Below are 26,738 nucleotides of genomic sequence, written 5' to 3'. Positions count from 1 at the left end.
CTTCTGTTCTGAAAATAGGCATATTTTTTAAGCCCTAAGTAAACACATTCTGGAAAGGGGCTTCCCCAAGTTTTAGGCTTCAAGTTTGTTGTCTTCTCACTTTTCTTTTTCCAACGAAAATGCTGTTTAGAATTGATACGGAATAGTGAGGAGCTGCAGGCTCCGGCCGAGTGCTTTCCTAGAATTGCCAGTTGGGGAAGAATTTCTACCCGTTTTCCTCTCCCATGAGCGATCGCAGTGGCTGGAGCTTATTCCGCTCGCAGACCATGTCCAAATGCTTATCGGGACAGTCCAGTGTCTGGGAAACAATGCCAGTGTGGTTTTTAGCTGTTGGTGAAAGCAGAGAACACGTGTGATCTACTTACTGAGCAGGTGAGTGAGGCTCTCCCCAAACACAGCAGGAAAACTCCTCACTTTAAATTCAGAGATGAGGGAGATGTCCTGCTGTCTCACAGGAGGGCACACAGCAAAGGGGACTGTCCCCAAAGACACTCCCTCTCAGAAGGGTTTGACCTCTCTAGAGCTACTCTGGAGGTGGGGGAAGACAGATTCTGGATTAATTAGGCTCTGGATCACTTAGCTCTGTAGAGAGAGTAACAAGAATCACCAGAGAGCTTTCCAGGCTACGAGGACATTGAAGATTCCTTAACTTGGATCTCTTGTATGAGTAGCACAGGGTCTTTCACATGTTAAGCTGAACGAAAAGAAGCTACACAGAAAAGTAATAGGGTTACAGCAATACAGTGTCGTGCTTCGCCATCTACTAAACCTAACACGCTATTGCTGCTTTGCAGCATATAAAATTATCCTGCCTTTAATGAACAAGGATTTATCTTCATGGAAGATATTCGAATGCAAGCCCTTTGGCTTATGGCAGCTGTCCAAAGGAAGTTCTAAAGTTGTCTTGAATAGGACGGCAGAATACATGTATATAATCTTGAAAAATTATCTGGAAGGACAATACTTTTTTTTTTTTTTTTTTTTGAGACAGAGTCTCACTTTGTCGCCCAGGTTGGAGTGCAAGGGCATGATCTCAGCTCACTGCTACCTCCGCTTCCCGGGTTCAAGCAATTCTCCTGCCTCAGCCTCCTCTGTAGCCGGGATTACAGGACCGCACCACCATGCCCTGCTCATTTTCATATTTTTAGTAGAGATGGGGTTTCACCATGCTGGCCAGGCTGGTCTCCAACTCCTGACCTTGTGATTTGCCTGCCTCAGCCTCCCAAAGGGCTGGGATTACAGGCTTGTGCCACTGTGCCTGGCCAGGACAATACTCTCATTGTGGCAGCTCTGGTGGGTTTATTAGACAGTAATTTGTACATTCTGTATATGTGAATGTGTTTACCCCAGGCTGATCTATTCTGGATCAAGTAGTGTGCATTTGATAATGTGATTCGGTGTGGAGCTGCTGACCTATACATTTAGTGGCTTCATCCAAATGCACCAGGTTCTGGAGCACACGTGGTGATGGAAAGGGAGAGGCCAGGGCAAGCATCCCTGTGGCAACACAGTGTGGAGAACAGAAACCCCAGGCAGGGAGGCCCTGTCTGCGGCACTGCAGGTACTCTCAGGAAGATGTGCTGGCCACCTAGATTCACAAGAATCCCTTCCCCCTGGGCTGACAGCAGCTTCACAGCCAGCACCCTGGCCACCTTCACAGCCACAGCAGGAACCCAGAGGCTGAGGCTGAATGGAGTACCTTGCCACTTGTCTAGAGCGTAACACCAGGACTTTCAGGTTCTGTGGCAAAGGCAGCTTCATTACAGCAGGCAGCAGGGAGAAAGAATTCTGCAGAATGGCCGGGGCCCTGCCTCGACGTCTCTCAGGTTTCACAGGAGGCGCCATTGCTTTTATCTGAGCAGGGGCAGCTGAGATGAATGCACAGATGCCATTTTAGAGAAGACAGGAGGCCAGGCACGGTGGCTTACACCTGTAATCCCTGCATTTTGGGAGGCCAAGGCGGTGGATCACCTGAGGTCAGGAGTTTGAGACTACCCTGACCAACATGGTGAAACCCCGTCTCTATTAAAACCAATACAGGCCGGGCGAGGTGGCTCACACCTGTAATCCCAGAATTTGGGAGGCCAAGGTGGGCAGATCACGAGGTCACGAGATCGAGACCACCCTGACTAACATGGTGAAACTCCATCTCTACTAAAAATACAAAAAAATTAGCCAGGCATGGTGGTGCCTGTCTGTAGTCCTAGCTACTCAGGAGGCTGAAGGAGGAGAATCACTTGAACCAAGGAAGTGGAGGTTGCAGTGAGCTGAGATTGTGCCACTGCACTCCAGCCTGGGCGACAGAGTGAAACTACATCTCAAAAAAAAAAAAAAAAAAAAGTTAGCTAAGCATGGTGGTGGACGCCTGTAATCCCAGTCACTTGGGAGGCTGAGGCAGGAGAATCGCTTAAACTTGGGAGGCAGAGGGTGCAGTGAGCCAAGATCACAACATTGCACTCCAGCCTGGGAACAGAACAAGACTCCATCTCAATTTTAAAAAAAAGACAGTAGCCGCATTCCAATAAGGGCTGGCCTCAGACTTCACTCAGAGTTCAAGGAGTTCACAGTTTAGTGAACTAACCTCACAACAGTGGTTACAGAGGTACAGATAAGTCCCCAAGTGCTGGAGACCCTGAGGTCAGCCCCTCCTTCCTGTAGAGAAACAAACGGCTCCAGGGCAAAGCTCTTTAATAGCTCGCTTGATTCCTGCCTTCACTTAAGTTTGGGTTGAATATTTGCTTATTATCTTGTCATTTCATAGATGCTTTGAAAACTATTGCCAAGTTATTTTATCTTAGACTTTTTAATCGTTTTAAGTGTAAGAGTCAATCCCAATAGCAAGCCAACTTTTTAATCGTTTTAAGTGTAAGAGTCAATCCCAATAGCAAGCCAACCTCATTCCTGGACTCCCCACATTCCACCCACCCAGAAGGCCTATTGATCATCCCACTTTGTTAACACCATGAGCCGGACGTTACTGTTCTAACACAGGCTGCTATGATATCTAACCTGAATACCACAGCGCTTCTGCTCCGGTCTCCCTGCCTCTACTCACAGCTCCTCTAACCCCTTCTGCACACGGCACCCCGGGGCCCTTCCCAGTCCTGTCAGACCACGCCCCTGCCCCAAATGCTTTATGTCTAGGATACAACCCCAATTCCTAAGCAGACTCTTCAGGAGCTACTTCCAGTCGGCGTCTCCAGGCTCACCCTTCGCCTCACTCTTGGCTCAGTTGTAGTTAATTTAAGTGCCATGGTCTCACCTTTTTTTTTTTTTTTTTTTTGAGCCCGGAATGTAATATCCCTCCATTTTGGTCTTTACTTGGGGAGAGAGAAAGGGCCAAGGATGTTCTTCTTAAATAAGTAACAGTGTAGATCTAAATAAACAGTGAAACTATTCCTGCTGTTCATGCAGCCCTTAGGTGGTCTGGGAGGCTTCCTGTGTGGGGGCGCCCCCTGCACTACCCGGGGCGTTACACAGCAATGCTCATGCATCAGATGGGACATCTGTTCACCTCATTAGACTGTAAGCTTTGGGTAAGCAGGATGAGGTCTCTAAACTGGGTCCTTATGAAGACAGTTCAAATCCCTTTTTCTGCTGTTTATCAACAGAGGATACAGAGACAGCTCCCAGCTCTGTGTATGTAGATGAATGCCTACAAATATTTTTCACAGTGTGTGTGCATGTCGATGTTTAACTTCTGTATATGATGTGATGTGCTTTCACATTAAAATTAAAATGAAAGCATTCCAGGTTGCATTTTAATTCCAGTTGATGTAGGTCCTAAATTACCTTTCATTTCCATTAACTTTATTAACAATCACAGATAGGTTTGCCTGTCATTTGATAGGAGACCAGCAGAGGGAGCCAGTGAGTATTACAAGTGGATTTGATACAAGTGCATTCTTAAATAGGTACCAGTTTTAAAATTTTTATTGTAGTCAAGCAAGACTTTTTGATCTATAAATAAAGATGATTTAAATATGCATCATGATTTTGGAGGAAAGTAAATTTTTCTCCTGTAAATATTTTACTAGAATAGTTTTAGGCTTTCAAAAAATATGATTTTTTTTCTTGAGGGAAACTGATGTCAAGAACTTGGTACCTTTGATACTGCTATAAATGTCCTCTGTTCGTATAATTTACTTCCTTTTATTTTATCTTTTTGTGTCAGGCTGTCTTTGACTTTTAGACCCCATACTTGAAATGGAACATTTTGGGGAAGTATGCTTTAGTATTAATGGGGTACCAAACAAAATGCTTGAAATAGTGTTTTTAGAGAAAAAGTGGAGGAATACATTCTGGATTGGTAGGAAAAACTTGAACCATCATCAGACAACTAAGATTCATGAGGGGACAAGAGTGACAAGAAGTATTTTTATACACTTAAAGCAAACATCCCTTCCTTTTATGTGTAACTATTTATTATAATTCTAATATAATTCTTCAAAAACTACTTTTTGTACTTGTAACACTATAATCAAGTCTAATTTCCCACAGGAAGAATTTTTCATATTAAGTCAGCCAAATGGACGGGGATACCAAAAAAAGGTCATGGGCTTTTTTTTTTTTTTTTTTTACTTCTTTGACATAAGCAATTTTATTTATGTTAACCTATAACCAAGAGAGATAATATATCTTAATGTAAACAGCACGTGACATTTTTATCTCTTTTTAAAAAAAGATTTCTCAATAATTAAGATAAAAATTTTATAAATTTAGATTAAAGGAGAATTAATCTACTTGGCATTAAGCCACTTTCAAATGAACATTCACTCTGTAAGAAATTTAGATTTTTATTAGGATGGTTATGAGAAAGAGACTGGACATATTTTTCAAAAGCAACAGACTTTGAGATCTCTACAACATTTATGAAATGGATTTGGGAACATTTAATGTGAATTATAACGAAGAAACCCACCTCAAAGCCACTAATGAAATATGGCATTTGTCAAAGAAAACACTTTATCTGACTTAACACAGGTCATGTTAGTAAACACTGACATCAATCCATTCAAAAAAAAAATGTTTAGCATTTCTTTCTACAGGGAGAAAACAGGACACAGAATTACTGGCAAAAATACTATCAGGAGAATGTACTCATCTATTGTTTTAGAATTGTATCCACTGCCTTTTAATGTTGTGACTTGTAGCTTGACCTCCTGGCATTTTCTTGATGGGAAGATAAAATATTCCATAATAATACTAGAAAATGAAACTATTTAAAAATCGAACGGCATAACAGTTACATAAACTATTTCTAAAAACTCAAGGAATTTTTTTTCTTAAAAAAATAGTCACTTGGATACTGTCCAAGCTACTAGTAAAAAGCTCTTCCCTTCAAAGTCCTTAAGGTTCCATATGATATACAATGCAGCTTTAAAATATGAAACTCTTTAGCAGATGTTATGCTGGTTTGCGATAGTACAAACTGTGAAACATTCGGGAGTCTCTTAGGTTTCCTTAAAAAAGAAAAACACCAACAATCCATCTGCTCTAAATGTCATTCACACACAATTTCACAATGAACACACAGATAAGTCAGAATGAATGAGTATTTGGAACTTTTTAAAGTCACCTAAATAAGAACGCCAAGCACCTGAGAAGTCACATGAACAATGAAGATTTTCTCCTATTAACTCTGATCTTTCCCACTAACAGAGTTTCTGTGGTTCTGTGTCAAACAGAAGTTACACAGCTGCAAGGAGAAAGATAATTGTCCAAGATAAGGCCTTGGCTAGGGAGGCCTGGGTCCTTTAACTCCTGCGCTGACTCTATCTACCCGCGAATGAAAACAACCGTAATGCGGGGGAAATGGCTGTTTCCCAGGAAAGGAAATGGCCTGAAAACACATCTGGCAAAGAGCTTTCTGTCCGTTTTGGCAGTCGCATGCTTATTTTTAACAAAATATACATTTGCTCACCTTGTACAAAGGTGAATTCTATGGAGCCAATGCCCAATTCTAAGCGGATGACAATTTGTACTCTATATTGGGCCAGCTATTTTATGTCACATGCTATATTTATATTTAATTGCAACTAGAACAGGAAATTGTGCTAAACTTCATCTCAGAACTGTTTCTATTCTAAAACATACATCATATTCTTCCAGCAATCTACATCGGATGAAACTAAACCAGACAAAGCGGAAAAGTTCTTTAAGCTCCAACAATGATAGGGTATATAGAATGTACATATAAAGCTTCACTGATGCATTTAGACAATGTGTGGGATTTCCAGGGATTCTGATCTAAGCTAATAAGAAAGAATTTGATTTCAGGTATGCATTCATGATGTGGCTTCTGCACTTGTAATGGGATGGTCCCCATTCAGGTCCGCGTAGGATGTCCAGTGAGCTTCCATACAAGACCCAGTGGCTTCAGCTCAAGATGACTGAAGGCCACTAAGAGTCTGAATGGCAGTGAAATGGAGTCTGTCACTGGGGATGTGTGTTTGTGCTGTACAGAGGTGACAGCCAGAACTAAATGGCGATTCTTGATCATCTCTGAAGGAGGATGTATTGGCCATGTTAAAGAGCGGGGAAATTACTTTAAATTCTCATTAAATTCATAACCATTAATGTAAAAGACAGACACTTGTCTCCTTGCTTCACGAGCCTTGATTACCTCGTCTGTTACAGGGACAAAAGCTACCTTACATGTTTATACGCGTGTGTTTACGCTTTTCTTCCTTTTCTTTTGTCTTTACAGTAACTCGAAGGGGCTTTCCTTTGGTACTTTTTTTGAAATCCCATGGCTAGAATTGTCCTTCCTAGCATTCCAAAGTCAGGGTTTAACACTAGTTTAACATGACGAGCAGCTCTGGGGAATGGGAATGGTTGATGCACCAACACTTTTGCCAAATGGCTCTACGTGGCATTTGTGGTTCTTCAAATCTGGTTCAATATATATCAAAATGGAGTCGACACAGATCTTCCAGGAGGCATGTAAAGGAATCACTATATAGAGAGCCTGCTTTCAGAAAGCAGAAAACCTTTTGGCAGGCGGGGGGGCAGGTGTTGTGCCAGCTGTGGCTGTTTCTTTAGTTCTTATTAATTATTGGATATAATTTGGTGGGGAGGGGGAAGTAATAAAAATAACTTCGACAACAGTTTTATGTGCAGCAAACCTTCTAATGGTTTTCTCTGTATACTGAACATTAGGTTGTACATATAAACATGTTGACTGATTTTTATTTAGCCAATTTTTAAAAGGCTGGGGACTGGGAGGGTGGAGAGATGGCCAAAATGTCTCAAAAGTCCCTCCCAGCTTAGTGTGCCAGGCGCCCAAGAGTCCCGAGTGTGCCCCTCTGTCTGCAAACGGCTAAAATCAAAACATAGTGTCCCAGCTTCATTTTTTAGACTATTTCGGCACTGGAAGTTCCTCATACATCAACAAGGCACTTTCCAAAAAATAAGCCTGTGGCGGTCATCGCCTCTGAGGCCTGCAGGCAGTGACAGCGGGAGGAAAGCAGACTGCAGCCAGGCGGCTATGCTGGGGACCGCAGGCGGGAGAGGGCCTCGGGAGGGGTCGTCCAGGCCTGATGGAAAATAAACTGCCCCATAAACGCAGGGCCACGACGTGCCTTTCAGTGCATCTGAGCACTTTCCACGCGTTTTTCAGTTAGGCAGGGCTCTTTCAAATTGCACGTGGGCAATGCGTTGCTGGGACTGTACAGGTTGGAAAAGCAAAGCAACCACGGCCTTGGGTCAGGCTGGTGGCCCCATTTCCATCCCTCGATTTGGATGAATGCTGAATATTAAACTGGCCTGCTGGCCAAAGCAGGGCTCACAGGGGCCCACTTGCAAATTCTGTTTCACAGCCAGAGCTCGGGGGCTGCCCCACGTTTTGCTGACTTCAAGTCAGCGTCCGTTTTTGGTTTCTAGCTGCTTACGAGAGCTACACGGATTGCTCTGGGGGAGCTGGGGTGGTTTGGCTGTCACGAATCCTATTCCACATTCAGCTAGCGATGGCTCTGCGCACCACCCGCTATCACAGTCCTCGGGAGGCCCTTTGGCTTTTCTTGTGCCTTAGGGCTTCCAACTGGACAAACTGAGCCAAAAGGCCTGGCCAGGAGGTTCTCTGTAACATCGGCCTCTTTCTTTTTGGGAGTGGGTAGCTGTCGTCTTTCTGGTGTCATCAACCAGGGAAATGAGAATGTGGGACAGTTCCACAGAGAACAAATGGGAGCCTCTGAATGTCAGCGGATGACACACAATATGGGGGAGAAAACACAGTACCAAAGAAATAAACTGATTGTGCACAGCTGTTCTGCAGAACTACTAGGGAAGAAATTCAGGTGGGTAGGCAGGTGGCTTTTGGGAACCTGTGACAATGTTGCTCATCTGACAGTTTCACCTGCCTCTTGTGATCCCGTCACTACAGCAGGGAGGAGCACCCAAGATTTTCTCTGGAGTTCTGAGGTCCCCCCCAAGTCAATCCTTGTCTAGAGTGGAGGGATCCTAGGTGAGGGGCCTCAAACCCCCAGGCTGCATGGCGGTGCTACTGGACACCCACAGCTCCAGACTTTACACCCAATGCCTCCAAGGGCCTCCCACTGGCTCCCCCCTGCTTCCTGGTCCATGGCCTGGAGGACCGTGTCTGCACTTCCCTAGGGGCCGCGGCTCTGAGTGCCCACCCATGCACCCCAGGCCACTTCCTGGCCCCTCTCCCCACCTGGTATCCTTAATTCACTTCAGTGTGGCACTTTCTCTGGGCACATATTCTATCCCTTTAGTAAGCCCCTGTAAGCAGCCACACAGAAGGCTGAGCTGAGGCAGCAGCTCTCCCATGTTCACACGGTGGTCACTGCACCACATGCACTGTTCATGGCCTCGCCAACCACACACGTTCACTATACCATGTGCACCGTCAACGGCCCTGACGACCACACACAGTCACCACAGCACGTCCACCGTCGACGGCCATGACGACCACACACGGTCACCACACCATGTCTACTGTCGACCACTATGACGACCACCCACGGTCACCGCACCACGTGCACCGTCGACGGTCATGACGACCACACACTGTCACCGCACCACGTCCGCCGTCGACGGCCATGACGACCACACGTGGTCACCACACCGCATGCACTATTGATGGCCTTGATGATCACGCACTGTCACCACACTGCATGTACTGCTGACGGCCTTTCCGACCACACACGGTCACCCCACCGCATGCACTGTCGACGGGCTTGCTGACCACACATGGTCACCCCACTGCATGCACTGTCAACAGCCTTGCTGACCACACACGGTCACCACACTGCGTGCACTGTTGACAGCCTTGATGACCACACATGGTCACTGCACCGTGTACAGTGTCAATGGCCTTGCTCACCACATTCGGTTATTTCACTGTGTTTGCTGTGGGCGCCCTTGCTGACCACACGCGGTGGTCACTGTGCTGCGTGTCCTGTCAACAGCCTTGCCAAACACACACAGTCACCGTACCACGGGCATTGTGCACAGCCTTGCCTAGCACCTCCCACCCCTGCAGATCACCTAGGCTGTCACTCAGAGGCCAGCAAGTTCTGAGTCCAGACCCAGTTTCGAACAGTCTATGAGCTAAGAATGGTTTTTAAACTTTTAAATGATTGGAGAAAACACAGAGAATATTTCATGATGTGAAAATTACAAGAAATTCACATTTCAGTATCACGAATAAAGCTTTACAGGAGCCCAGCACGCTCGTTCTGTTATGCTGTCCCGTAGCTCCTTTGTACAACATCAGAGTTGAGTTGTGGCGATGGTGACCGTATAGCCTGCAGAGCTGAAAATAATCACCATCCGACACTTTACAGAAAGAGTTTGCCAACTCCAGGTCTACTAGAGCTTCCTCTGACTCTCTGGTTCTGATAATTTCCATTCAGGAATCGACAAAGAACTGTTCCTTCCATGTTTGTAAATTGAGGGGATCTGAGAAGGACGCTGTCCACGCCGGCTGCACACAGCACATTGTCCGTCCAGAAGCACCACTGTCTTCCTCGTGTGCTCTGACCGCTCCTTCTCCTACCACATCCAGTTTGTTCATGGGTCTCTCCCTCTCATACACTGTTAGCTTCTTTAGTTCAGGTACCCGGTTACATCAGTCTCTATTCCCAGTGCACAGCATGGTGTCTGATACAAAGCTGGTAGACAAGAGTACTGTGGTACGCCCCCTCTCTGTTCGTTTCTTTTGAACCACCCTATCTGCCTGGAAGACAACTGATTTTTAAAACCACATATACAGGCGGGGTGCAGTGGCTCACACCAGTGATCCTAGCACTTTGGGAGGCCAAGGCCAGAGGATCACTGCAAGGCCAGCCTGCAACAATAGTGAGACCCTGTCTCCACAAGAAATAGTATTAAAAAAAGGTAAAACCTTCTATGTGATACGAATACCTTATTAACATAAGGTGTTAATCATTATAATATCATTATATTAATATAAGGAGGTGCTTTTTCAAACAGGAAATTTTTAAAATTGCACCCTATGCTACTGCTTCACAATGAGGGAATAGCACAGTTACACGAATGGATGGTGGAAGAACTGAGTTCCATTTAATGGAACACGCCTACGAAAGAAAGGGAACTAATACTCCTAAACATACAATTATATCTTAATCCTAAAAATCCTACAGAGAAAAAATGATCTCCATTTCACGAGTAGGGAGACCGAGGCTTAGAGAACTTAAGCATCTGCTAGGTCGCACAGAACCAGGGTTCTAACACAGGTCTCCTCTTTAAGGCCTGTATGCTTTCCCCGACAGTGCACTGTCCGGATGTGTACATCATCTTCAACTGGCTCCCTCAGTGGAGACCAGGTCCAGAATCTTGGCAGAATCATACTACCTCTTCTACTGATGGGGTCCTTCCCAGCATGTGTTCCAGCTTTTCTGTGCCACAGAACCCTTTGGTTGTCTGGTAAAACGTATGAACGCCTTCTCAAAAGATGACACATGCTACTTTATTCAAATATGCAGTAAAGAGACCTAGGGATGGGTTTAATAAAAATATAGTTCTAAGTACAAGTGACAGCAAATAAAAATAGCTGATTACTATTGATGAGAAAGTCACAGATACTGACACTGTTGTTTGTTAACTATTCATAGATAAGGGAAACGCTGTCTTTCTGTCAGAGCTTAGTGAAAAGTAAAGATCTTTCGTAGGTAGATGTGGTCTGCCAAGTGAGGGTACGAGATATTCAGCACTCACTGGGAATAATAAGCCTTGTATACTGGGAGCTAAACAGACCACAACACAGGCAGGGGGCTTTTTCCCCACGTACACTTGGGCTGGTGAGTTAACATATTGTTAACCTCTGAAGTATGAAGTTTTAGTTGTTAAAGGAAGTGACTCGTAGGACTTACAGAGCCAGGGGATGAAGTAGAAAAATATTGTGAGTGCACCCCCTAAAATGCACAGATAAGGACGTTAGAGCTTAATTAAAAAGGGGAAGTGACTTGCCCGGGTCTAATACCAAGGGGAACTAATGTAATTGATACTGTGCTACAAAATGCTGAGATGTCAACAAATCCTGATACAATAAAAAAGTTTGTGGGCCAGACGAGGGGGCTCATGCTTGTAATCACAGCACATTGGGAGGCTGAGGAGGGCAGATCACAAGGTCAGGAGTTTGAGACCAGCCTGACCAACATGGTGAAACCCCATCTCTACTAAAAATACAAAAATTAGCTGGGCCTGGTGGCATATGCCTGTAGTCCCAGCTATTCAGGAGGCTGAGGCAGGAGAATCGCTTTAACCCAGGAGGTAGAGGTTGCAGTGAGCCAAGATCGCACCACTGCACTCCAGCCTGGGCAACAGAGTGAGACTTTTTTCAAAAAAAAAAAAAGAAAGAAAAAGAAAAAAGTAGTTTGAGTTCCTCTTTCACTTAAATTCTACTTTCTCTATTGTAATGTAATGAACTTAATCAGTACAGTGTACTTTTAGTGTGAATATACAAGTGGATTTTTCTTAAAGAATGCATGTCAGAGCTCAGAAACTGAAGTTTCTAACATGACTTAATAACAGAAGATCTTCCTCTCCAACTGTTTTGAAATGAAAGTCTTTTGTAACGTTGCCAGTGGCTCAAAAATCAACTAATATCAATGAATCTGTTTTTCCCTCTGGAAAGGCACGAGTTTACAAGAGCCAAACTTCTTCCTCTTTATTTGTAATAACAAAAATGAACCGGAGCCCTGTAGTATTTTTATTCCTCAAGGAAAAAACAGGAACTTTCATTGTGCTTTAACAGTAAAGTTATTACCTCAGATACCTTGCCAGCTTAGCACGGTGAAATCAGTTTCAGACAAAAGAGATCAACTGCTCTCTCTAGGAAATACTTAATTAGGGTGGTGCCTAGGAATGCCCAGGGGTCCTGTAACGATCGGTTTTTCCCGGAGGATTTCTGCAGCATGCGGTCCCGTTGGACGGCAGGCATTCTGCTCTGATTTTTCCTGTTGCCTGGCTAGTGACCCCCTACAGGAAGATAGCGGATCAGCCAGGAGGGCGGAGCAGCCCACTACACATGTCTGGCTGCTCTTATCAACTTATCATATAAGGAAAGGAAAGTGATTGATTCGGATACTGACACTGTAGGATCTGGGGAGAGAGAAACAAAGGACGGTGAAAGCTGCTCTGTAGAAGCTGGCACAGACCTCCCAAGCGAGCAGGACCGTTCTTCCCACTGCAATCTGACAGTTTACTGCATGCCTGGAGAGAACACAGCACTTAAAACCAAGTTTGCTACTGGAAAAAGAGGCAAGAGAAGACTTTCATTGACGGACCCAGCCATGGCAGCACAGTAGCCCTGCGTTTCCGACGGCAGCAGCTCGGGACTCTGGACGTCTGTGTGTGCCTTCAAGTTTGCTGAGCTGCTGATTTATTCCTGAAGAAAGAATGTGGCAGATTGTTTTCTTTACTCTGAGCTGTGATGTTGTCTTGGCCACAGCCTATAACAACTTTCGGAAGAGCATGGACAGCATAGGAAAGAAGCAGTATCAGGTTCAGCACGGGTCCTGCAGCTACACGTTCCTCCTGCCCGAGATGGACAACTGCCGTTCTCCCTCCAGCCCCTACGTGTCCAATGCTGTGCAGAGGGACGCGCCGCTGGAGTACGATGACTCGGTGCAGAGGCTGCAGCTGCTGGAGAACATCATGGAAAACAACACTCAGTGGCTAATGAAGGTAGGGAAACCGTCCATCTGTCTTTGCGAACAATCCATGCTATTAACATCAGCTTGGCAGCAGCTCTGGTTTTAACAACCAAAAATAAAAGGGGGGGGGATTAAGAGGATTAGAGCTGGAGAGCAGGTTGCGGGTACCCTAGGATGAAAGATCATTTTTCTTTTATTCTATCCCAGGGTGTGTGGGTAGTCCCGGGGTGAAAATAATTATTTGGAAAGAACGCCAGGGTCAATACAGAAAATCCGTAAAGTTGCAGATCTTTATTAACGAAGTAGAGGAAATACACTCCTGCACAACTTGTGTGCCATTCTGTTTGTTTACATCGCTGAAGCTCGGTAAGACCCATCACCAGGGAGGCGCTCAGCTGATTGCAGGCGAGTGAGGGAAGGCTGTGAGCCACAGCAGCCCGTGAGCCAGGAAGACCGTGACAACCCTGCTGATGACCGGGACAGAACGGATAGAGTAAAGTGCTTTACCAATTTCCTGAATTTATTTACTAAAGTAGGTTGTGACTCTTGGTAAACGAGAGGAAATTAAATAAAGCAGACTTTATGTTGCTCAGATTCTCAGGGCTCTGTGGCTAAGGGCTTGCCATCTGTAAACAGGGGCAGTTTTCCCAAGCGTCCGGAAAGTATTCAGCACTGCAGCCTCGGCAGTTCGAGCCACCCATGTGGAACGCGTCCCCACGTGGGGCGGTTATGTTCAAGTCATGCCACGGCAGGACGGTCTGACAGTTTGCTCTTGTTCTTGGGGTGATTCCACTGTTTCACAGATGATCCCGCTGCTTCCTAGGCTTTTTATGGAGACGTAACCAAAATAGGATATTGAAAGCTTTTCCTTTCACAGATAATTTTTTTTCACGTGTAAACATGGGAGCTATTTATACAAAACCGCTGAAAAGCCAAATGACCCTGGACTTTTCTTTATATGGACTCCATATATTCTAAAGGAAGTTTAATCAAAATGCATAAATTAATTGTTAAGTGGCATGCTGATGTCGTGACATCAGCATGCTTACATGGCAAGGGATGTGATTATTTAAAACCACATAAAATCTTTTAAAAGTTGGTGAGTCTTATTTAACACGTTACCCTAGAAAAGCACAGTTATTTTGTCACTCTTTCATTTTGCCATCAGCTTTTTGTTAGGACACCTTATCTGAATCTCAGAACGGATCTTGGATCCTCTTCTGTGCTTCTCATTACCCCACTACCTTCAGAGAGGAAATGGCTGAGTTATTATGTGAGCCGTGAGCCTAAATGAATGAACGTGAATGCATGCTCCCAGCACCACTGTAGCGGTGTCAAGAGGAGTCATTAAAACAACAAAAATGTACCCAACTGACCTATCAAATGTATATTCATGTCATCTAAAACTCACCAGCAATGTCTTTTTAAGCTCCTGGCTAAGTGCTCCAGTAAGTTTCTCTCCTTTCCCAGGTCACTGTGGTGTGCTTTTAAACACCTCCTAAAATTCATAGCTGTGTAAGTAACTACGCTAAGCTTAGAAAGTATGCAGCAACGCAGGCTGGAATACGTGGAAGGCAAACTATATCCTAAATACTTGCTTAACGTGAACATCCTATTTCTTTGTAAATGGTGACGTTTAATAACGTTCCCACATCAACCGTGGTTACAGAGTCACTGTGAGGGATGAAAGACTCATTGCTGCAAATCTTCTGAGCTGCCCGACTGGCAAGTCATCTCCTATAATAAAGAGCCACGAAACAGAAAAGAATGCTTTGCCAAATGCAAGGCTGGTCAATTGTATTTGCTTAATTAAGCCTACATTAGGTATACCTGAAACTCCATAAGCAAAGCTCATATTTCTTTCTTAGGTAAACTACCCTTTCTCTTGGGTCTTTGAGATAGCATTTAAAGACAGAAAAAGACAAGGAATTCTATGTTAGGTGGCCCAAATTTCTTCCTTTCCAGGCTCACTTAGTCAATATTTGAGCAGTAGCAGCACAATGGTATTTCAAAAGTCCGTCTTTGGCTCTCTAGCTAAATACCGTTTCACCAAGAGTGACTCAATGTTTATCTTTTCGCCGGCTCCACACCTGCCCTCCTGGCCTAGCTCAGCAGCGAAAGGCAGTTTGCCCTCTTATTCGGTTTATAGGCTTCTGGCTTGGGAATGAAAACAAAAATGCAAAGATGAAACCCACTTCAAGTGATTAAATGTAACCTCTCTGTTTGTTTTTCGCCTCTGTGTTTTGTCACCTGTGATAATAAACACTGATTTTCTCATGAGGAAGAAAATAATATACTGTAAAAGGGAATCATAGATAAACCGCACAGCTAAAGGATCACCATTGCAACCTAACACCCACTGATTTGATTAGCACACACACAAAGCAGCAGCACAATTCTGGGTTTTTTACTGCTTTACATGCTTTCTTTTGAGCTATTTTTTTAAAAATGTTTCCGTATCTCCTTTCTTTCCTGGATCAGCACTAAAAATGAAAGATTGAAAAACAACTCACTACAAAATCTGTATACTTTTAGTAAATTGAAACACTTGTCAGGAAGGAAATTAAGACCAAGCTTCTGGTTCATTTTAGGGCAAATAAATAGTAGTTCAACCTCTGAGTGGTCAGCATAGCCTAAGGAGCTTAGACTGAGAGAAGGCAGGTTTCAAATCATCAAAAGGTCCCACGCTGCCCCTTTAATCTGTCCGGCAAAGGAAGTGTCAGGCTTCTGAATGAACTCAGGAAGATGAATGGAACAATACTGGGCAGCTCACTTGCTGTGTAGTAGTTAAACAAGGATAAGATAAATTCATGTTTGCTAGCACACCAAACACACCGCAATGGCCCAAAGACCAATCATGCCACGTCTCTCCTGCTAATCCTGCAAATAGTCTAAACCTGTGCCCTGGTGATATTAAACACACTCTGTAGAAACTCACAAATAATTTGGCAAAATGGATTGTATTTTTCTAGGAGACCAAAGGGATTTTTTTCTTGATAAGAGGAAACAGGGAAAGGAAATAACTATTTCACACTGATGAATGCCTCATACCTATAAACAACTACAAAGTCTATAGACACTTTAAAACAGAATGATTTGAAAAATAAAATTGATCCCTATTACATATGCAAACATTTCCTCTGCCATCTTTTTCTTTAAACAATACAAGAACAAGGTGGAAGCTGCAAATGTGAATTGCAATCCTTTTCTTTCTTTAAAAGCAATAACAATGGATCTTTTTCATAAGATATTAGAGCTACTAGTCATGAATCAATGCATAAGATACCAGGCGGTTACGCTCTTCAAACATAACTGCTGTCACTGGGAGAAACAGATGGTGAGAGGCTCATAGAGGAACCCAGTCCACCAGCCCCACCCTGCCCTTGCTAGGGACTGTGTGTGTGTGTGTGTGTGTGTGTGTGTGTGTGTGTGTGTGTCATGTGTGGCTACAAAACACTCCTTAGCTGTATATTAAAACAACAACAACAACAATAAAACCCAGGGCTTGGTTCGTAAGAGGAAAGAAAAAATCCCATCCCTTTTGCAGCCACTGGTCTGCGGTAGCGGAAGACAAGAAGCATGACTGTATCCACTGGCTGGCTACATCCTGGGTGGTGAAGTATGATTGTGCTCAGTTTTAGAAACAAATTTTGTGCATCTAGATAAACTGATTAAACCCTCTATTTAAGATTGCTGGAAAAAATTGCTATTATTCATTAGGTATTAGTATTACTTTATAGTAAGGAATGAAGAAGAGAGAGTTTCACGATGGTAGGAGAGGTGCAATGTATTTAAGTGTGGGAAATACAAATATAGTTTACTATATCTCTTATTCAGTGTGTATATACATAGTACAGTATGTGTCTACACAGCATATAAATGTTTACCATATATGGATTATACATTATACATGTACCATTTGTTTTCTATGGCTAAGTAGTCATTGTTTCCTAAATGGAGTTGTCTGACATACCGGATTAACTATTTAGATATCACACTATGGGGAGATGATCATTTGCTTGCAGAGTCTAGAAGTAGGAAATGGATTTCCATAATCTTACATTCTATTTAGATGCTAGATAATCCACACTGTCCCAATATCGAAGTCTGAAAATCTTTTGATTTTAATCAATGTGGCTGTTTCCAGTTGTCAAACAGGCTGTAATCCACAAGTTTATTTGTAAGCCAGTTATCATAGATGGAACTTGAGAAAGATAATGGTCTTATCAGTGGTGATCAGATGCTCAGGCTGGTCCACGGTGCTTATTTTAATCCATAAAATAACTAAAATTTTGCATATTTAAAATTGAAAAACAAGAGTTCAAATCAACCCTATCATGATGGGAGCAATTTAAAAAACAAAACAGAAATATTATGAAAGTAAGATATGGGCAAGGTTAAAAAAACGTAAGTCAGGCTTAATTATTAAAATGGTAGAAATGGGAAACAGATTCTCCTTCCGCAGTCTTCCATCCCTTTTATGGAGATGAGCACTCAGAGATTTGCACCAGCCCTTTATTTAAAGCGCCAAATTTAATATGAAATGTACAGCTTTCCTTCTTTTTAAAACATAAACAGTGGCATTATAGCATAATCAAGATCTTTTCCAGGCCGCAAATGACATCACAAGAGGTTGGAGGAAAGATGATATTTAGGAACAAAAAGCAAAATTTGCAAATTTGAGGTAAAGGAATATATGGATTAAAAGTGTGGGGGGGTGGAGACAGAGACACCATCTGTGAGGCAGTCAGTCAAAATTCGGAAGTGGGTAGGACGTGGCACAACTGTTTTGACAGGGAAGAAAGGAGGCGGTTTATATCTTTCCATATCTGGCCACAAAATGACAGCAGGGCCTGGACAGCTTTGTGGATTTCCTGAGTTGAGATCGAGAGGATGCATTCAATGAATCAGGAACACGGACAGACTGTTTTCCAATTACCTGTTCACAATTTGCAGGATGTTTACGGTACTTAATGACAAGTCGGCAGGCAAACCATTCTCTCTCTCCCTGTATATGTGTGTGTATGTGTACACACTTATGTCATATTAAATATATAAAATATACATGTGTTCTGTAGGATAGCCCTTTAAGATTGGTTTCATTTGGCAACTGGTAAAGTTGACCCTAATTAAACAGGGCCCATCTAGACAGCCAGCACCCATTCTCTTTTCACTATGTCCTCCTTTGACTTGAAGGAACCTAACAATGAGAATTTTCTCTTACATTATTCTAGAATTATTCGGATATAAAGACAGCCACTCAACTTTGCAGCCACGCCGTTCATCACGAAGGTAGCAATAGTAACATCCTAACCGGGTAGCTCTGAATCACTTTAAAGCACTGTCCACACCTCACCTCATTTTGCCCCAGGAATATCTCTAGCACACAGGTATGGCACGTATGGTAGATGCAAGCGTGTATGTTTTTTTAAGTCCCTTATAAACACAGGCCATACTAACACCATGTCCTCTGCAGTTTAGCAGCCTTGTATGGATTGCCCAGCGGTAAAGTAAACACGTGAAAGCACGCGTATCCCCGCCTCTGACAAAAGCAGAACTTTCCGTGGGGCTGAAAAGGCTGAGGAAACTGCTGAGAGAAGTGTGAATGAATACAAATTTGGGCAGAAGTGCGTTATTTCTCAGTTCATTAGCGTAAGTGAGTGAACACCCCACAACCCCTTCCACCCCTCCTGGGGGGGTTTCCAGTTCCGGGCAGGAGCCGTGAAAGTTTATTTGTTCAAAAAATATTTATTGAGTGCCTACACATGTCCAGGCAGTGTTGTTTCTAGGTGCCTGGAAGAAGTCAGGCACAGTGGCTCACACTGTAATCCTAGAGCTTTGGGAGGCCGAGATGGGAGGACACTTTGAGGCCAGGAGTTCAAGGCCAGCCTGGTCAACAGAGTGAGACCCGATTTCTACCAGGTCACATGGCTGTGGTCCCAGCTACTTGGGAGGCTGAGTTGGGAGGACTGCCTGTGTCCAGGAGGTCGAGGCTGCAGTGAACTATGATTGCCCCATTGCACTCCAGCCTAGGCAACAAAGTGAGACCCTGTCTCTTAAAAGAAAAAAAAAAAAAAAAAAAAAAAGGACAATGCCTAACAGTCTTGCCCCGGGGGATACTGCACTATGGTCAGAATGTGCAGTGCAGCAGCAGCTGGTATGCGCTGCACAGGAGGATAAATGAATGAAAGGAGAAATTAACCACAGCACAAGGGAGTCAGGAGGGTAAAGGACTATGGGGTGGGGATGATGTGAGGTCCTTGGTCACTACACGGAAACCCTTTTATAAAAGGAAAGTCAATCAGAACTATTTCTGAGTGGTTGTTATTCCTATTATCCAAGTAATATACGGATATTGCAGAAAATAGAGAATATACAAAGAATGACAAAACTATTAGGCATACTTATAAGATTCTGAAATAACAATTCTTAATAATTAATGCCTATATGTATGTAAAAAACACTGTATATATATATCTGCAGTACTTATTATATAGTACTGTATATATACAATATAGTACTTATTATATAGCATGTGTGTATATATATATAATCTATAGTACTTATTATATAGTACATATTTTAAATTACCTCCCTAATGATTTGTTTGAATTAAAAATTTAAAAAAAGTAAGCCTGAGAAGTTAAGTAACTGGTTGACGCCCCTGGTTAGTCTTGGCAGCAATTCTCGCCCACTGGGACTCCCATCTTTAGACAAGTGCAGGGCACCCCTAGGCCAGCATCAGGACCTGAAATACCAGGTCCCTGCAGCAGACCTGGCGGATTCCGGCTGCTGAGAGCACAGCTTTGTTCTCACCTGTAGACAGGTGAGATGCCAGCCCTTCTGTGTGAGAATGGTGCTGAAGTTGAAGCTGCTAAGGAAACAGACAAAAACGAGCAACTGGGAATAACTTGTTTATAAAGGAATGACATGAAATTCTACCGTGTCATAGAATTGGTGCAATTGGTAGAATTGCTACAACTATTTAATAGTTCAGAAGACTAAAAACAAATTTATGTAGCCAGGTGTAGTGGCTCATGCCTGTAAGGCCAGCACTTTGGTGGGCCGAGGCAGGTCGATTGCTTGAGCTCAGGAGTTCAAGACTAGCCTGGCCAACATGATGAAATCCCATATCTACCAAAAAAAATATAAAAATCACCCATGCATGGTGGTGCGTGCCCATAGTCCCAGCTACTCAGGAGGGAGAGACGAGAGGATCATTTGAACCCAGGAGGCGGAGGCTACAGTGAGCCGGGGTGGCACCATTGCACTCCAGCTTCGGTGACACAGTGAGACCCTGTCTCAAAGAAAAAAAAAACCCTAAAAAAAAAACAAGACAAAGAAACCCCACAAATTATGTTATAACCAAGAGAAAGTATACATGGATATTCTTACAAACCATACATGTAGTCACGGTCCTGTTCTGAAAGTTACAGGGTGAAATGCTGGATTCCACAGTATACCACTTGAAAGGCAGGCCAAAGAAATTCAGTCTCAGGGAAGTTCCATGTAGCCCTCTCTTCCCACTATTAGAGTTTAAAAACTATTTGAGTGTTACTGTCCATGTAACATTCTACAGATGGGATCACCAAAAATGGCCTGGCACTCGTATTACGTTAATGCTTAAAACGAAAATGAGGTCGAGTTGAATGATTTGCTGTAAATAAAAATACTAAAAAAAAAAAACAAAACTCAAGGATAGTGATTTAGAATAATCGTTTGAAGCATTTGTTGGGATTAAAATGACTGGTTTTTGTGTGGTTTAAAAATAAGGGAAGGAACTCTGCCCACCACTGCCTGGACTGCAGGTCAGGTGTGCCAGCCAACTGTTTTAATATTTAATTAGATGGTTCTCCATGAAATCACCTTTCTTTTCTGTCCTAATCCTTCCTTGCACCAGTTGACAAAAGATGTGAAACCTATTAAAAAACTCCTGAGAACTGGACCTAAGCCTTTTACCACAGTCCCTCCTGCCACCAGCTAAAACCTTTCTCTTTGCAATTCATCTAGAACCTCATCGAAACCCGGGGACTCTCCCGATCCCTGAGAGCGCTCCTCTGATGGTAATTACTTTCCCTCAAATCAGACTGGTTCTCCCTCTGAGCAACCTTTCATATATCTGTGAATTATTTTTTGGAATCTTTACATTAACCTGACAACTTACCATCACAAAATATTCAGAGTCGATATTTAATATTTGAAAAATCAGCAACCAAATTAAAAATATACACAAAAAATTGCTACCTGTCATTTAACAATATGTAATTTTATAATTTTTTTATGGACAATGGAGATTTTTAAAGAGATGAGATTCTAACATATAGAAGTCTTGGGAAATGGATTATTTTATCATGTTGATGAAGTTTCATAGAGAATGAATCCTTTTCTGTGGGCTGATTAATTATAATCATAATTGGCTTTTGGAGGAGGGAACATGAACAAAATCTTAAAAGGAAGCAAGCATCCAGCCTTTCCTTCTCTTTCTCTCCATCTCTCTCTCTTCTTAAAATCCAGCTCTTGCGGAGTCTATTTCTCAAGTCTGTCACATTTAGTCCAGACCAACTGGGCATTTGTCACACTGACTCCCATGTTACCACTCTTGTTAACTCGAGGTTGGCCGTCCAGGTGGCTTAATCTGGTGTTTATCTGGTGATAAGACTACTACAGTCTAATACTGGTCTTATCACAAGGCTACTGGACACCACCCATATCTCCCTGTCTGAAGGACTCAGTATTTCAGGACATACATTAGTATCTTCACTATGACTGTTCTGGCAAATTCCAGGGAAGAAGGTTAAACTTTGAATTGTGGGCTCGCCTCTGTTTGTCACTAATGGTATCCAACTGGACACGCTACATACGGATTTCTATTTTGTCTGCCCAAAGCATAGCTTAACAGTTATATTCAACAGCAAAAGGGGAAAATACGCCATGAAGTTGTCTTATTTGTAAATCCACAGCCAGTGGCCATCCTCAGTATGAGTGGCTGAATCACGTGGGACGTTATAAGGACTGTCTAACATTCGCTTTTCTGTTCAAGACGTGCCAAAAGGGAGCGGGGAAACTGCCAGCTACCCTCTGCCTGAGGGACCTCGGAGGCCCCAGGACCACCAACCAGAAAGAAAAAGAAGAGGTTAAAAAAAAAAAAAATTGAGACTATTTCAGGATTTTGTTTCTGGCCCAAGCCAGCCTCAGGAACTTAGCCAAACTTCAGCAAAGGGCTATGTTCGTGTTTTCCCGTAGTTTGAATGAAGGCATTCTGCACCAAAAGAAGAGGTATCTTGGACGTGGTCAGATTTAAGGAAATCTAATTTTTTTAAAATATTGACATGTGAAGTCGATGCGATTACTGTTAGACCAGGGTGCCTTTGAAGTTATTTTCCGGGGTGCTGGTGTACTTTTAACTGTGTAACCATCAGAAGACCCTAGCGAGAGCTGTCAAGGTTGACTGGTGCAATCTGAAACTACAGAATAACATTTCGTTGTTGCTTTATTCGTTCCTTTTTATATGTAGTAAACGGCTTTTTAAAAGACGATTTTTTTAGGTAGTTTTAGGTTCACAGCAACATCTAGAGAAAAGTACAGAGGGTTCCCACATCCCCCCTCCACAGCACACACACAGCCTCCCCTCCGATCAACGTCCTACACCAGAGAGGGGCATTTGTTAAAACTGATGAATGTACATTCGCATCATTATCACCCACAGCCCACAGTTCGCATCTGGCGCTGTACATTCTGTGGGTTTGGACAAATGTCTGAAGCCATGGGTCCACCACTGGAGCATCACACGGAGCAGCCTCACTGCCCTGAGCGTCCTCTGAGCTTGCCTGCCAAGCCCTTCTTCCCCTTCACCCCGATCCTTCTTACCGTCTTTAGTTTTCCCTTTTCCAGAGTGTCATAGGATTGGAATCATACAATATGTAGCCTTTTCAGGTTGGCTTTTTTCAGTTAATAAGTCACTTTAAAAAATAAACAAAAGCAGGAATCACTGCAGAACAAATGTTTAGTGATCCCTTGCCTTAATGAACTGGCTGAAACAATCACTGCCTATCTTCAGAAACAGTACCAGTTTTCTTACCTACATCAGCGGCCTTATAGGAAATAAGATGATGGATAGCAAAGGGTATTGAGAACTGTAAGACGCTAGACAATTGCAGGAACTATAATTACATTTAACAGAAACACCAGAAAGACACTTACCAAGATCTATACTACATCTCCCATTAAAGGTTATATTTCCGGGCCGGGCGCGGTGGCTCAAGCCTGTAATCCCAGCACTTTGGGAGGCCGAGGCGGGTGGATCACGAGGTCAAGAGATCGAGACCATCCTGGTCAACATGGTGAAACCCCGTCTCTACTAAAAATACAAAAAATTAGCTGGGCATGGTGGTACGTGCCTGTAATCCCAGCTACTCAGGAGGCTGAGGCAGGAGAATTGCCTGAACCCAGGAGACGGAGGTTGCGGTGAGCCGAGATTGCGCCATTGCACTCCAGCCTGGGTAACAAGAGCAAAACTCCGTCTCAAAAAAAAAAAAAAAAAAAAAAAAAAAAAAAGGTTATATTTCCAGTCACTCTAATCAGGTTAAAAGATCTAACTTCCATGCCTCTGAGTTACATACTTCAAAGCACATGTTCACTCTGTAAGGTAGTGAATTCCCTTTCGACACTGAAAAGGACCATTGTGTGTGTGTAAAATGTCTGCATTCTGCACAATGCATGAGTGCCTCTGTGGAAACGGCTCCAGTGCTGTGCACTGTGAAACGCTGTCTTCTAAACACCTCCCACCCCCGCTGCCCACCATGCTCCTATCACACATGCAGACACTGCCGTGACTGCGTTAACATAACCACACTCCATCATCACGTGTAATCTCATCCCTTCAGGTTCAGTGTGAGTCGTAAGCAATGCTGCTTCTGCGTGTTCTATTTCTATGGCAGAAGAAGGCAGGAACTAAAGGATTATTACAAGACAGCCCCAAACTACCTTCTAAGCAGGCATTTCGGGGTTAAGCAGTCAAGCCACACGTCTTAGCAGAAAAGATTCAGAATTCCTAAGAGGTACCATTTCCTCTGATTTTCTCTGGGTTCCTGACAGCATTTTCTCTGCCATAATTTCTGGAATCAACAGATGATATCAATTCTTGGTTATTCACTGGATAGTTATAAACATTAGTCTGAAGATAGTTGAAGTATTAGAGTTTTATTAGACTATGTAGTCTTTGGAATCTCAAAAAATTATTACATACAGATGTAGCTTTAAAATTCCCTAAACAAACTGGTCTTCTCAATGGGAAATTTTGGTGTAAAAATGCTACTTGAGAAAGTGCATTATTATATTTTGCTGAATAACAAAAAAAAAAAAAAAACCCATCAAATTCCAACCACGAGCTAATTATCTATGCTTAACATTTGGGGTATATGCAATTCCTTATTATTTTTAACTATTAAGGAATAGGTTCTTAAACTTCCTTATATAAACTTTTCCAACTTCAATATAAAAAATTGTTAACGACAGGAATTCCTGACCTGAATCATTTCTAACTTAACTGTTCCAGTGACATGTTCTTAACAGTGGTGATGATTGGGACAAAAGTGTTAGGAGTTAAAAAATTAAGACTAAGCCTGGGTGCAGTGGCTCACACCTGTAATCCCAGCACTTTGGGAGGCCAAGGCAGGAGGACTATGAGGTTGGGAGTTTGAGACAAGCCTGGCCTACGTGAAATCCCGGCTCTACGAAAAACACAAAAATTAGCCAGGCATGGTGGTGGTGGGGTGCCTGTAATCCTAGCTACTCAGGAAGCTGAGGAAAGAGAATCAATGGAACCCAGGAGGCAGAGGTTGTGGTGAGCCGAGACCGCGCCATTGCACTCCAGCCTGGGCGACCGTGTGAGACTCTATCTCAAAAAAAAAAAAAAAAAAAATTAGGTTAATCAGAACACCATCCCCTCAGATAACAACTGCATATTTTCAAGTACAGCATGGCTCCCTTCTGGGTAATAACAAACACAATAAATCCATACAGGCATTTCCCTTTAATTGGACAACTTTTAATACATATAATTTGTTTATGTTTATATAATTGGCCTGTTCCGTGCCAGGAAGGCTTTGCAGCTGCAATGCATAGAATTAATTGGTGGCACACCACTGTTCCTTTCCCCTTCTTCACCCCCAAATACCGCTACCACTAAAATAAACAGTCTCTGCATGAGAAAGCAGAAAAAAAATAACGAATAAGCAGCCCTCTCTATTTAACTAGGGCCCTTTCTCTGCACAGTTCCATTTTATTTTATTTTATTTTATTTTTTTTGAGACAGAGTTTGGCTATTGTTACCAAGGCTGGAGTGCAATGGCGTGATCTCGGCTCACCGCAACCTCTGCCTCTTGGGTTCAGGCAATTCTTCCGCCTCAGCCTCCCGAGTAGCTGAGATTACAGGCATGTGCCACCATGCCCAGCTAATTTTTTGTATTTTTAGCAGAGACGGGGTTTCACCATGTTGACCAGGATGGTCTCGATCTCCTGACCTCGTGATCCACCCGCCTCAGCCTCCCAAAGTGCTGGGATTACAGGCGTGAGCCACTGCGCCCGGCTTACAGTTCCATTTTAAGTGATTTAAAATCCTAAGCCAGCATCAGCTGAGATGGTCAGCTTCGAGTCAGGGCCCCAGGAGCTGTGGAAGGTAAGCGCCCAAGGAAATCCCTTACTTAACACACTTGCCCCTTCTCAAAATGAGGGCCTTGGAGCACCTTCAGTTGTTGGTTTCAAAAGTCTACAGGGGTCTTGCAGAAAAGACACTGGTTATTAGGACAGCAGTCAGAGAAGGTCAAAACAGAGAGAGGCATTCCTTCCTCTTGGGCTGTAACTGTGAAGTGACCGTGGTGACCACGTTGCTGACCATCATTGTGGTGGCAGCTGACATTTATCAGGTGCATGCCATGTGTCTACATGTCTCATTCAGTTTCACAACAGCTTATCCTATCTGGGTAAGAGGTTCAAGCTCTGAGAGGTATCAGAATATACGCAGACCGCAAGACTCTGATAAAATTTCTTCCTTTCAGAGCCTCTTACAATAAAACAGATTTTAAAAAGAGTTCAATAAGAAATCCACCCCTGTCTGGGTCAGGAGGGCCAACAGACCTCGCCAACGCCTGCCACCTTACACCGCCCCAGCTGTCACGTCCGAAGCACACCCCTCACCCCGAGTGGGAACAAAGGAAAATCTGGGAAACAGGGAGCAGACCAACTTCGGTAGATTCCCTTGTCACTGCGTCACCACAGACGAGAGGCGAGGCCAGGTTGGATGCCGACTGGCTGGCTTGGGGCCAGAGCAAAAACTGGCTGCAGAGCCAGGGTCACCGCACGTGTCTGGGCACCACACTGCAGTCAGGGGGTGGGGAGTGTGCAACTGCCCCATGCCACACTGCTTCACTCCCAGGACCAGCACACAGGGACAGGCAGAGCACTGGGGATTCAACCTCCACATGGCTGTGGCCTGGGCTGGGCGTCAATGACACTGCCACCCTTCACCACATCTACAGACGGAGCCGCTGCACGGCAAGGCTTTCCAGATGGGGAGGGATTCATGAAGAGGCATGGCAG

At 43.6% G+C, this 26,738-nt stretch overlaps 2 protein-coding genes across 4 annotated transcripts in view; one reads left to right on the top strand and one right to left on the bottom strand.

Moving 5' to 3' along the window:
- Window positions 1-26,738, bottom strand: part of MCPH1 (microcephalin 1) — a 245,455-nt gene that overhangs the window by 68,451 nt on the left and 150,266 nt on the right. The gene's annotated exons all lie outside the window — the stretch shown is intronic.
- Window positions 12,222-26,738, top strand: part of ANGPT2 (angiopoietin 2) — a 63,158-nt gene continuing 48,641 nt past the window's right edge. The window contains exon 1 of one of the 2 annotated variants that reach the window (XM_032260311.1): window positions 12,222-13,173. In XM_032260311.1, coding sequence (XP_032116202.1) covers window positions 12,886-13,173 — 288 coding nt within the window. In that variant the 5' untranslated portion in view covers window positions 12,222-12,885. The remainder of the gene's footprint in view (window positions 13,174-26,738) is intronic. The other variant, XM_032260312.1, reaches the window with a different exon arrangement.

The sequence above is a fragment of the Sapajus apella genome, unplaced genomic scaffold (genome assembly GCF_009761245.1).
Source record: "Sapajus apella isolate SASKATOON/1434 unplaced genomic scaffold, GSC_monkey_1.0 scaffold116, whole genome shotgun sequence".
NCBI lineage: Eukaryota > Metazoa > Chordata > Mammalia > Primates > Cebidae > Sapajus > Sapajus apella.
This window is presented reverse-complemented; position numbering and strand designations above follow the sequence as displayed.